General features: G+C 38.6%; 1 protein-coding gene across 2 annotated transcripts in view; it reads left to right on the forward strand.

The window, feature by feature from the left end:
- The window catches only part of cacna1sa (calcium channel, voltage-dependent, L type, alpha 1S subunit, a), a 28625-nt gene that overhangs the window by 1951 nt on the left and 13542 nt on the right, over positions 1-13132 (forward strand). For both annotated transcript variants that reach the window (XM_016459345.1, XM_016459346.1), the window contains exons 3-22: positions 1009-1148; positions 1234-1373; positions 1453-1605; positions 2943-3148; positions 3392-3495; positions 4177-4322; positions 4412-4490; positions 4573-4733; positions 5084-5309; positions 6211-6418; positions 7456-7576; positions 7666-7780; positions 7859-7958; positions 8734-8803; positions 8914-9046; positions 10106-10235; positions 10315-10374; positions 10464-10570; positions 11898-11985; positions 12071-12178. In XM_016459345.1, coding sequence (XP_016314831.1) covers positions 1009-1148; positions 1234-1373; positions 1453-1605; positions 2943-3148; positions 3392-3495; positions 4177-4322; positions 4412-4490; positions 4573-4733; positions 5084-5309; positions 6211-6418; positions 7456-7576; positions 7666-7780; positions 7859-7958; positions 8734-8803; positions 8914-9046; positions 10106-10235; positions 10315-10374; positions 10464-10570; positions 11898-11985; positions 12071-12178 — 2595 coding nt within the window. The remainder of the gene's footprint in view (positions 1-1008; positions 1149-1233; positions 1374-1452; positions 1606-2942; positions 3149-3391; positions 3496-4176; positions 4323-4411; positions 4491-4572; positions 4734-5083; positions 5310-6210; positions 6419-7455; positions 7577-7665; positions 7781-7858; positions 7959-8733; positions 8804-8913; positions 9047-10105; positions 10236-10314; positions 10375-10463; positions 10571-11897; positions 11986-12070; positions 12179-13132) is intronic.

A 13132-nucleotide genomic window follows, 5' to 3' on the forward strand; every position in this document is an offset into this window, starting at 1 on the left:
CACACCCTCATACACTCCCTCAACATATAAACCCTTCCCCAATATCTGTATTCTCCTCCTAGACACCCCCCCAACCTATAGACCACACCCTCATACACTCCCTCAACATATAAACCCTTTCCCAAAAGCTGTAGACTCCACATACACCTACAGACTCCACCCCCAAACATACCGTTATTATACAGTCTTCATCTGCTGTAGATAGTTTACATACCCAAACTAAAATACGGTTTATTTAAATGTTTCCATATGCATATAAAGTTCTTATAAAACATTGACATTGAACTATATCCCAAATACATCAGTGTTAAGTTAGTCTTTTGGCAGAATAACTGACACCTAATGCCTGATAGTCATCCCACTAAACCCTTGTAAGCATGCGTGACCCAGGTGACTGAAAGAAGCAGGTGCTTCGACCGCATGCCGCTGGGACGCCTGCATGTGTGGACGCTTTAAAATTAGCCACAAACTCAAACTATATGCTCTCACAGGGTCGCAGCACTCTCTCATCACTGCGGTGTTATCTAAGGATGTTGTGCTTTGTAATTTGATATGTCAGATTGTTCATTTTGTAATCAGGTCGACTTCAAAGCATTTCAGTGGTAATAAAGTTATGCATCTTGTCTTTTTTCTATCTATCGATCTATCTATCTATCTACAGTATATGTCAATAGAAACAAACAGTGTTCGCTTCAAGCTAACAGTAAATACCATGTTGGCTGTAAAATTCACAGCGTCTGTGCCAGGGTCATTTTCAAAATGCCTCAGCTGAAACCGGAGGAAAGTGTCAGGCTCTAGCATCTCTTCATCACCTTTCCACCAAATTTGACGTGTGTCAGTTGCCAGAATGTAAAAAGACATGTCGAGACAGATATTCAAAGTCAAAACAAAAATGTTCTGAAGTAGAAAAGCCACAATTGACACCAAACACCTTGTGATGGTTGGCTGTACTGAAGTGTGCTGACAGCTCCATTCATCTCAATGTTTCGTGTGTGTGTACTTTCACAGGAGAGTCTCGAGTACATTTTTCTCATCATATTCACTATGGAATGTTTCCTGAAGATCGTGGCGTACGGGCTTCTCTTTCACGCCGATGCTTATTTGCGGAACTGCTGGAATATATTAGATTTTGTCATTGTGACAATGGGGTAAGACACACACACACACCACTCCCTGAATATGGACAGAAACATCCTACACAATTACAAACACTTTCTGTGTGACGCCTCTCAGGTTGTTCACTGTCGTGGTGGACTTCATTAATAACATCAGCGGCGTGGAGGCGCCAGTGGAACAGAAAGGCGGGTTTGACATGAAAGCCCTCCGAGCGTTTAGAGTCCTGCGGCCCCTGAGGCTCGTCTCTGGGGTCCCCAGTAAGTGCCATCATCACCTTCCTCTGCTCACCTGTCTCATTTCTTGAGTTGGCTGGTTCAAGTGTAATGTCTCCTCCAGGCCTGCAGGTGGTGATGAGCTCCATTCTCAAGTCCATGCTGCCCCTATTCCACATCTCTCTGCTGGTCTTCTTCATGGTCACCATCTACGCCATCATAGGCCTGGAGCTTTTCAAATGCAAAATGCATAAAACATGTTACCACGTCGGCACAGGTGAGAAATGAGGCAAGATTTGAGAAACTCATAGCTGAAGTGGATTTACACAAAACCAAAATCTACGCAGCAGGCACACAACGTCATAAGATGATGATATTTGGTTAAATTTTGTTTGCGACATCAGGTGACCAAAATTTAGTGTCAGTTCAACTTCTAGGGCCAGATTTACTAACAGTTTGCGCCAGCGCAAAACGTCTTTTGGCGTTAAAATAGTATTGTCAGGATTTACTAACGACGCAAAGTAAAGAATTAGCACTGAAAAGGTATGGACAGGTATGAACTTATTGAATATTCATTTATAGGAGTTTCCCTTTCAGACGTAAAATTTATGGGAGGAGAGTATTAAAATGAATCACACAACGTGATTTACTAACTATGCACTGGTCAAATTACTGGTATTTGTGCCATTATTTAAAGGGGTCATATGATGCGATTTCAATTTTTCCTTTCTCTGTGGAGTGTTACAAGCTCTTGGTGCATAAAGAAGATCTGTAAAGTTGCAAAAACTAAAGTCTCAAATCCAAAGAGATATTCTTTATAAAAGTTCAGAGTCAGCCACACCTACCTAAAACGGCTCGTTCTAACACGCCCCCACATATCTACCTCACTATTTGGGAAGATTTGCATAATGCCGCCCAAATGTTCACGCAAAGAAAGAAGGCGTAACTTTTAGTCTCACTGTAGTTTTGTTGCCGCCGCCATGTCGTGAAGACGCTGTGTGCTTCGTTGTGAAAGCGAAACTACTTTGTTTGGTCTTCCAAAAGAGGACGATATCTGCTTCGTCATGCCTAGAGCTGATCTGTGCTGGTCGCTGAGGAAATACATCAACTTTCACCGTGGACGAAGCGGAATCCAGCCCGGGGTCATCACATGTGGTTGCCGCTCATTCATCGGATCCGCCGGCCGCGCCGTTCTCTGCTCACTCTATCCCGGCCTCAGCGCACGCTAAGCCGGGGCTGCCCAAAAAAAGCATGTGTGTGAACATTTTTGGTGCCTGTGTCGCAAGTAGATCACCCACACCTGATGAGCATCGGCTCTGTTTATTTGCGACTACGCTAATTTGCACTGAGCTTGGTATATTGCGTTGATCGATATGTAAATGAGATGTTGCGCCTGTGTTCTTTAATTTCACTTTAATCACCTGCAGAAATTTCCACGCCCATTGGCGCTGTTTCGGAATTGCGCTCTCGCGCTAATTTGCCCTGTTTAGTAAATCCGACCCCTAATGTCAACGTTAATTTGATGTCCAAATTTGACGTCAACTAACGTTGATATTTTGCCATCTTCAGTAAATAAAAATGTAGGGTCATGATCTATGCTCTGTCATGTCACAGATATCATCGCCACGGGGGATGATGCGCAGGCGGCTCCGTGCGCTCAGGCCGGTAACGGAAGGCGCTGCACTCTAAATGGAACCGAGTGCAGCGGTGGTTGGCCCGGGCCGAATAACGGCATTACCCACTTTGACAATCTGGGATTTTCCATGATCACGGTATACCAGTGCATCACCACTCAGGGCTGGACGGATGTTCTGTACTGGGTCAGTGACACTTACCTTAACGGTTACACAAAGAGCAGTGGTTCCCAACCCTGCAGTTCCCCCAACTCTGGACATTTTGCATTTCTCCCCAACCGAACACACTTTATTCAACTTATCAGCTTGTCAGTAGAGACTCCAAGACTTGAAATTGGTGTCAGATAAAGGAGACATCAAATATGTTGGGAACCACTGAGATAGAGGACTATGATAGGGATGCAAAGGCTAACTCTTGACCTATTATAGGTAAATGACGCGATTGGAATGGAGTGGCCCTGGCTGTATTTTGTGACTCTGATTCTCTTGGGCTCGTTCTTCATCTTGAATCTGGTTCTGGGGGTTCTGTGCGGGTAAGTCCAAACATTTGTGGTCTTAAAATCAGTATCGTTCTACTGATATTGCCCACATTTTAGAACAATGAGTAGGTGTGTCCCAACTTTTGACTGGTAGAGTACTAAGATTCATTTCAGTAACCTTCTTTAAAGGGATAGTTCACCCAAAAATGAAAATTCTGTCATTAATTACTCACCCTCGTGTCGTTCCAAACCCGTAAGACCTTTGTTCATCTTCGGAACAAAAATGAAGATATTTTTATGAAATCTGAGAGCTTTCTGACAGCAATGCAATTGACATGTTCAAGGCCCGGAAATGTCCATGTGACATCAGTGGTTCAACCGTAATTTTATGAAGCTACGAGAATACTTGTTGTGCGCAAAGAAAACAAAAATAACGACCTTATTTAACAATTTCTTCTCTTCGGTATCAGTCGTCGTGAACCACTGATGTCACATGGACTATTTTAAAGATGTGCTTACTACCTTTCTGGGCCTTGAACATGTCAGTTGTGTTGCTATCTATGCATCTTCAGAAAGCTCTCGGATTTCATAAAAAATATCTTGTCTTCCGAAGATGAAGGCCTTAAGGGTTTGGAACGACATGACGGTTGAGTAATTAATGACAGAATTTTCATTTTTGGGTGATCTATCCCTATTTACTGAGCAATTTAACTGTCAATATTGTTATGTTGTCAGCGAGTTCACTAAGGAGAGAGAGAAGAGCTCTCGAAGCGGAGAGTATCAGAAACTGAGGGAGCGTCAGCAGTTTGACGAGGATCTGAAGGGATACATGGAGTGGATCACACAGGCAGAGGTCATGGACAATGACCAGGAGGGGCAAGGTGCTCAAACACACTTTAACAGGCTACAGCCATTGTAAATAAAGTCTGGTTATATGTGGTACAATCATGTCTGGGATTGGTCTCCACAGGTCTGCTTCCACTACAGGATGGATCCGACACAGAAACCCTCTATGAGCTGGAAGCACTCAACAAACTCATGTATTATGTGTAAGTTGAGCGATCAGTTGCTAGGAATGATTGACTTCATATCCGAAATGATTTTGAATTTCTCTGTGTGTGCATTTTAAAGTCGACATGCTCGTCGCTGGAACCGTTTTTTTAGGAGGAAATGTCGTGCATGGGTTAAGTCCAGGTTGTTCCATTGGCTGGTGATTCTGCTGGTGTTCTTCAACACTCTGGCAATTGCAACCGAGCACCACGGTCAGCCCGAATCTCTCACCAACTTCCAAGGTTCAGTTCTGCGCCCACTAACATCATTCCTCATTTATATCCCAAAACATTTTAATATTTGCAAACTACTGCAGAGTACTTTCTGCGTTACTTTTATCTAATAATTCAGTCAGAAACGCAACTTCTTTCATCATTTACTCACCCTCGACTTCCGCTCTTCTGTGGAATACAAAGAATAAACATGGTTATATTCACAATTTCTATTCATTGAATGAAACAAGTCTTTAACATTCTGCCAATTGACAATAAACTACCAATGTAACAACATAAACGACCAGCTTCAACCAGCTAGAAACTATCCGAAAGTTGATTTTAGCTAGTTACTTATATTGTTTTTACCTTATTTGCAGACAATACCAATAAGGTGCTGTTGTCTCTGTTTGCGGTGGAGATGTTTATGAAGATGTACGCGATGGGCCTGCCGTCGTACTTCATGTCCCTCTTTAACCGTTTTGACTGCTTTGTGGTATCTGTGGGAATCCTTGAGATCATTCTCGTACGCATGGATGTTATGTCCGTCATGGGGATCTCCATACTGCGTTGCATTCGGCTGCTGCGCCTCTTCAAAGTAACCCGGTACGTGATTCTTGACCAGTGTTGGAGAAAGTTACTTTTAAAAGTAATGCATTACAATATTGCTTTACTCCCTAAAAAGTAACTAATTACGGTAGTTTTTTTATAGAAAGTAATCCATTACGCTACTTTTGAGTTACTTTTTAAATCTGGGCAGGGCTTGCTTGTTTGTTTTTAATATAAAACAGTTATTCTTTTACAAATGTAAAAGCCCTCTCACAACAAAAGTGAAATGAATACACTTCAGGCTGAAGGAAATGTAAATTCTCGTCTGTACAGTAGAGGGCGCAGCTCAAACAAATCACATGAAGAATATGACGCAGAAGAGAAGAAAGTTCAACACTAGTCAGCAATATAAATGTGTTATTTTTGCTTAGTATGGTTGAATTGGATCATCGAAGGTCAGTGGCAAAGACACTGGTTAATGAAATGGGATTAATACATAAATGATATTTGTCTTATTTAACATTTAATTGCAGGTTTGTATAATATTCTGAGTTTGCATTTGACTGTTTTTATTGATTGTGAGGAACACTGAATCTGTTTGTGTGCAGTGAGATGAGTAAACACATGTTGATATTTAGTCTAGAACTACAGTAAGATCATGTTCACACACAACGCTCTGCACTTACTCCTGATTTCTGTCACCAAGGCAACACCAGAGCTGTCACTCAACACATGAGAAACAATGTAATTGGTTACTTATTTGAAAAAGTAACTCATTTATTTCCTTCTAAATTAAAAAAGTAATGCGTTACTTTACTAGTTACTTTAAAAAGTAATCTGATTATGTAACTTGCGTTACTTGTAATGCGTTGCCCCCAACAATGTTCTTGTCACCACCGTGAAGAACTAAGCATGCACGTCTGCATCAGAATTGACTGGAATTGTGCATGATTTTCAGGTACTGGACATCACTGAACAATCTTGTGGCGTCGCTCTTGAACTCCGTGCGATCCATCGCCTCGCTCCTGCTGCTCCTCTTCCTCTTCATCGTCATCTTCGCCCTGCTTGGTATGCAGGTTTTTGGAGGGAAGTTTAATTTTCCAGATGAGCATGTGAGACGGAGCAACTTTGACAATTTTCCTCAGGCTCTGATCACCGTTTTCCAGGTGAGTTTCATTCATATTACATTTAGTTATTTAGCAGACACTTTTATCCAAAGCGACTTACAAATGAGGACAATGGAAGCAATCAAAATCAACAAAGAGCAATGATATGCAAGTGCTATAACAAGTCTCAGTTAGCTTAATGCAGTACACGTAGCAAGGTTTTTTTTATTATATAATAAATAAAAAGAAAACAAATAGATAGAATACAAAAAGATTAGAAAAGCTAGTGTTAGTTGTTGTTTTTTTTTGTTTGTTTTTTTTAAGAAAAAAATCAGTAAATGAATAGAGTGCAAGTCTAAAAGGGACAAGTTTTTTTTATTTTTTTTATAAAGAATAGAATTAGAATAGAGCGTGCTAGAGTTAGAGGCTCAAGTAAAGTTGGAAGAGATGTGTTTTTAGCTGATTCTTGAAGATGGTTAAGGACTCAGCTGCTGGGATTGAGTTGGGCAGGTCATTCCACCAGGAGGGAACAGTTAATGTAAAAGTCCGTGAAAGTGATTTTGTGCTTCTTTGGGATGAACAATAAAGCGACATTCACTTGCAGAACGCAAGCTTCTAGATGCACATAAGTCTGAAGTAATGAATTTAGGTAAATGGGTGCAGAGCCAGTGGTGGTTTTGTAGGCAAACATTAATGCCTTGAATTTTATGCAAGCAGCTACTGGTCAGTGCAAATTGATGAACAGAGGTATGACGTGCATTCTTTTTGGCTCATTAAAAATGTATCTTGCTGCCGCGTTCTGGATTAATTGTAAAGGTTTTATAGAAGCCTGTCTAAATGCTGAGGGAAAAACACCAGTGTGAAGGGATGTGTTAACGATGTGAGTGAGTACAGGTACAAAGGCAGGAGAAATGGCTTGAAGGAGATGAGATGGAATAGGATCAAGCGGACAAGTAGTAGGATGATTAGAAAGGATGAGTTTGGAGACTTCTGCCTCAGAGAGTGAAGAGAAGGATGTGAACGAGTGTATGTTTGCTGATGTGATATGATGGCAAGATATTTCGATTCACAGTGCCTCTCCAGTGTCTCTGTTTTAGATCCTCACAGGTGAAGGCTGGAACTACGTCATGTATGATGGCATCTTGGCTCACGGAGGTCCTGCCATGCCTGGAATCCTGGTCAGCATATACTTCATTATCCTGTTCATCTGTGGAAACTGTATCCTTCATGCAACGCAGATGTGGGAGTTGTAGAAATGGCCTGTGATATGGATAAAGAATATGATTTTCCTGAGCGGTTAACTGCAGATATCCTCTTGAACGTCTTCCTGGCAATTGCGGTGGATAACTTGGCCGAGGCAGAGAGTCTGACCTCTGCCCAGAAAGAGAAGGCAGAGGAGAAGAAGCGGAAGAGACTTCTTAGGTGAGTGCCGAAGGTCAAATAGCAGGGAAAAGTGACTTTTTACAGACATTTCTGATGCTTAGTTTGTTCTTGGTGTAGAGAAAACCTACCTGATAAGGCAGAGGAAGAAAAGGCCATGCTGGCAAAGAAACTAGCCGAGCAGAGAGCCAAGATTGATGGAATTCCCACCACAGCTAAGGTCAAAACCACCTGTAACTGACAGAATGACGTTATTATAGGAAATGGTGTTAGAAATGTATTTACATTTAGTCATTTAGCAGTTACTCAAACAGCAACTTTACAGACTAACTAAAGTTGAAAAAGTGAAAAAGCATAATAGTACCCCTTTAAAATTATATAATAAATAAAAAGAAAACAGATACAATAGAAAAAGAATAGAGAAGCTAGTGTTAGTTTTTTTTTTTAAGAAGACAAGCAGTTAGTAAATGAATAGAGTGCAAGTTTAAAAGGGGCAAGTTTTTTTTTAAGAATAGAATTAGAATAGAGAGTGCTAGAGTTAGAGGGTCAAATAAAGATGGAAGAGATGTGTTTTTATCCGATTCTTGAAGAATTTAGACAATACATGTTAGTATTCAGACAATACATGTAGATGATTTTAGACAATACATGTAAGTATTCGCGCAAACATAATATGTTATATTTTAAGTGAACATTTGGGGAACTGTTGGGGAAAAAACTTTGGATGTATAACATTATATTAGATCCGTGCATTACAGTAAGTCTTAATATATAGGCCGTCTGTCTCAATAATGTTAATCAAACGATAAAAGAAACGAGGGAATCACTCGCTGCTCTCGATTGAACTGCTTTTGTAGTTTTAATAATGAATTTATTTGTAATAAGACAATTCATGTTAACTGACATCACACTAATGCCAGATTTGGACAATTCTGTCTACAAAAACCAAATTAACAGCTAATCTGACTCACAAGTTTCTTTATGTTAACGTGCAGCTCAAAGTGGACGAATTTGAATCAAATGTGAACGAGATTAAAGATCCATTTCCTCCAGCTGATTTTCCAGGTAAAGCAAAGGATAATTTAGCTTAGTTTACTAGGTCTTATGGTTTACCGTTAGGTCAGTCTGACGTTTTGATTGACTTTGATTGACGTTTTGATTGACTTGTTGGCCAGGTGACGATGAGGAGGAGGAGCCAGAGATCCCCCTCAGTCCTCGGCCTCGTCCAATGGCAGACCTGCAGCTGAAGGAGACAGTGGTACCCATGCCAGAGGCCAGTTCCTTCTTCATCTTCGGCCCACAGAACAAGTAAAATCTCACCTGCATTTTCGTCACCCTCATACATATTGGGAGTTTCACTAGCCGGGTTTCGTCCAAAGATCCAAATTTAACTTGTGTACAAAAATGGAATATTGCTTAAAACATCTGTGACCGTGGACCACAAAACCAGTCATAAGGGAATAAATAAATAGGCTTTCCATTGATGTATGCTTTGCTAGGATAGGACAATATTTGGCCGAGATACAACTATTTGAAAATCTGGAATCTGAGGGTGCAAAAAAATCTAAATATTGAGAAAATCATCTTTAAAGTTGTCCAAATGAAGTTCTTAGCAATGCATATTACTAATCAAAAATTAAGTTTTGATATATTTACGGTAGGAGATTTACTAAATATCTTCATGGAACATGATCTTTACTTAATATCCTAATGATTTTTGGCATAAAAGAAAAATTGATCATTTTGACCCATACAATGTATTGTTGGCTATTGTTACAAATATACCCCAGTGACTTAAGACTGCTTTTGTGCTCCAGGGGTGATCGAATTTGTGAATGAGCACCGTTTCCATCCAACGAGTCAAAGAACAAAATCGTCACTTCCTGATATACTGGCACTAAATATCACTAAGAAAAGTAGGAGAAGCCACTGAATATAATCATCTTCATGTATAATAAATTACTTGTACCTCAGAGCGAGCAGACGAAACAATAAATGCGTTCGCAGGAGGATGGGAACGCAGTCGTGTAAGATGGTTCTGGGAGGCAATTATACAGGCTTATTTAAGAATGACCATAACAACATTTCAGATGCTGTGCAATGAGATCTGCCCATTGGTTGATGACTTGATAACTTTTTTGGTGCGCATGGAGGAATTTATTCGCAAAATGCGTTTCCGTCTCCGATTATTAATCGTTTTTCGCACAAATCAAAAACTACCTCAAGCGAGCGAGTGTAAAAATTAAAAGGATTAATTTTTTGAATTTGACGTTTCCGTCACCACGTGATATGTTAAATGCACATAAAAACAGGGTGATGGAAACACAGCCACTGTTTATTAGGGGTTCTTTTGATCTTTCTGCTCAGGTTCCGCAAACTCTGCCATCGCATCATCAATGCTACAACCTTCACCAACATCATCCTCCTCTTCATCCTGCTTAGCAGTATCTCATTGGCTGCGGAGGACCCCATCGACCCGATGTCCTTCAGGAACCAGGTACACAATCTCTAGACTTGCCTATATCTACTTGTTCCTACAGTTGCCTTCAACAGCTACCTTTCTTGCTGTGCTCCAGGTCCTGGCCTACGCTGATTATGTCTTCACTTCGGTTTTTACCGCAGAGATTGTGCTGAAGGTGGGATGAGGGTTCGGTGTGTGTTCTAAGAAGCTGTTTTGTTGCGTTTTGATTCTGTGAATGGTTCAGTGCTTCTTTGTCCACTGCAGATGACCACGTATGGTGCCTTCTTGCACAAGGGCTCTTTCTGCCGTAATTCGTTCAACATCCTGGACCTGATTGTTGTCGGTGTCTCCCTGCTGTCCATGGGAATGGAGTGAGATTTCAGAGCAATCCCGCCCTTTTCTGACAAATAGAAATAGAGCAGACTTAGAGCAATAGAAATGGTTTTTGGACAGTAAGATTTTTAATGCTTTTTACAGAAGTCTCTTCTGCTCACCAAGCCTGCATTTATTTGATCCACTGTACAGCAAAAACAGTAAAATATTTTTACTATTTAAAAAACCGCTTTCTATGTGAATATATGTTAAACTGTAATTTATTTCTGTGATCAAAGCTGAATTTTTATCATCATTTCTCCAGTCTTCAATGTCACATGATCTTCAGAAATCATTCTAATATGCTGATTTGCTGCAACATTGAAACATGAAACATTCTTCTTCTTATTATTATTTTAGTGCTGGGCAACGATTAATCGCGATTAATTTCGTCCAAAATAAAAGTTTTTGTTTATATAATATATATGTGTGTGTACTGTGTATATTTATTATGTACATATAAAGAGACACACATACAGTATATATTTTGAAAATATTTACATGTATACATTTATATTCATATAATTTATATAAATATATTTAATATATAAACATAACATATTTTTCTTAAATATATTCATGCATGTGTGTGTATTTATATACACATAATAAATATACACATTACACACACATATATTATATAAACAAAAACCTTTATTTTGAATGTGATTAATCGCAATTAATCGCGATTAATCGTTGCCCAGCACTATTATTATTATCAATATTTAAAATAGTTGTGTACATTTTTTTCAGGATTCTCTGATGAACAGAAAGATCAGCATTTATCTGAAATAAAAAGCTTTTGTAACATTATACACTATAACAATATTGATCAAAAGTGATTATAAAGACATTTATAATGTTACAAAAGATTTCTATTTTCAGATAAATGCTGTTCTTCTGAACTTTCTATTCATCAAAGAAACCTGAAAAAAAACTCAGCTGTTTTCAACATTGATAATAATCAGAAATGTTTGTTGAGCAGCAAATCAGTATATTAGAATGATTTCTGAAGACTGGAAGAATTATGCTGAAAATTCAGCTTTGATCACAGACATAAATTACAGTTTAACAGATATTCACATAGAAAACAGCTGTTTTAAATAGTAAAAACATTTAAAATTTTTACTGTTTTTGCTGTACTTTGGATCAAATAAATGCAAGCCTGGTGAGCAGAAGAGACTTCTGTAAAAAGCATTAAAAATCAAAAACTTTTGACTGGTAGTGTACAAACACTAGCTTTACACACACTTCAGCATTTTTCCACAAACAGGGTGCTTTGGAAAATGACAAGCATTCTTTTACAGTCCTCATGTCTCTCCGCAGATCAAGCGCCATCTCGGTGGTAAAAATCCTCAGGGTCTTGAGAGTGTTGAGACCTTTAAGAGCCATAAATCGAGCTAAAGGTCTCAAAGTGAGTCGTCCCAGAGCGTCTAGTTTCGGGATTATTACATGATAAATGTCTCCCTGTTCCTCATTATGTCTTTGCTGTCTTTTAGCATGTGGTCCAGTGTGTGTTTGTGGCCATCAAGACCATCGGCAACATCGTTTTAGTCACAATGCTCTTGGATTTCATGTTTGCCTGCATTGGAGTTCAGCTTTTTAAGGTCAGATAGTTCGCTCTTCAGCATCTATGCATGTATGATATTAGAGTGTGGTTTAATTTAATGTGGTTTTTTTTTCTGTTAATCCGGCAGGGGAAATTTTTTTTCTGCACAGACCCGCTCAAATCTGCTCACCAAGCCTGCATTTATTTGATCCACTGTACAGCAAAAACAGTAAAATATTTTTACTATTTAAAAAACCGCTTTCTATGTGAATATATGTTAAACTGTAATTTATTTCTGTGATCAAAGCTGAATTTTTATCATCATTTCTCCAGTCTTCAATGTCACATGATCTTCAGAAATCATTCTAATATGCTGATTTGCTGCAACATTGAAACATGAAACATTCTTCTTCTTATTATTATTTTAGTGCTGGGCAACGATTAATCGCGATTAATTTCGTCCAAAATAAAAGTTTTTGTTTATATAATATATATGTGTGTGTACTGTGTATATTTATTATGTACATATAAAGAGAAAATGTAAAAAATTAGTGCTATCAAACAATTAATCGTGATTAATCACATCCAAATTAAAAGTTTTGGTTTACATATATGCGTGTATATGTCAAAACATATTTTTCTTAAATATATTCATGCATGTGTGTGTATTTATATACACATAATAAATATACACATTACACACACATATATTATATAAACAAAAACCTTTATTTTGAATGTGATTAATCGCAATTAATCGCGATTAATCGTTGCCCAGCACTATTATTATTATCAATATTTAAAATAGTTGTGTACATTTTTTTCAGGATTCTCTGATGAACAGAAAGATCAGCATTTATCTGAAATAAAAAGCTTTTGTAACATTATACACTATAACAATATTGATCAAAAGTGATTATAAAGACATTTATAATGTTACAAAAGATTTCTATTTTCAGATAAATGCTGTTCTTCTGAACTTTCTATTCATCAAAGAAACCTGAAAAAAAAC

Source organism: Sinocyclocheilus anshuiensis, unplaced genomic scaffold (genome assembly GCF_001515605.1).
Source record: "Sinocyclocheilus anshuiensis isolate Anshui unplaced genomic scaffold, SAMN03320099.WGS_v1.1 scaffold1799, whole genome shotgun sequence".
Taxonomy (NCBI): Eukaryota; Metazoa; Chordata; class Actinopteri; order Cypriniformes; family Cyprinidae; genus Sinocyclocheilus; species Sinocyclocheilus anshuiensis.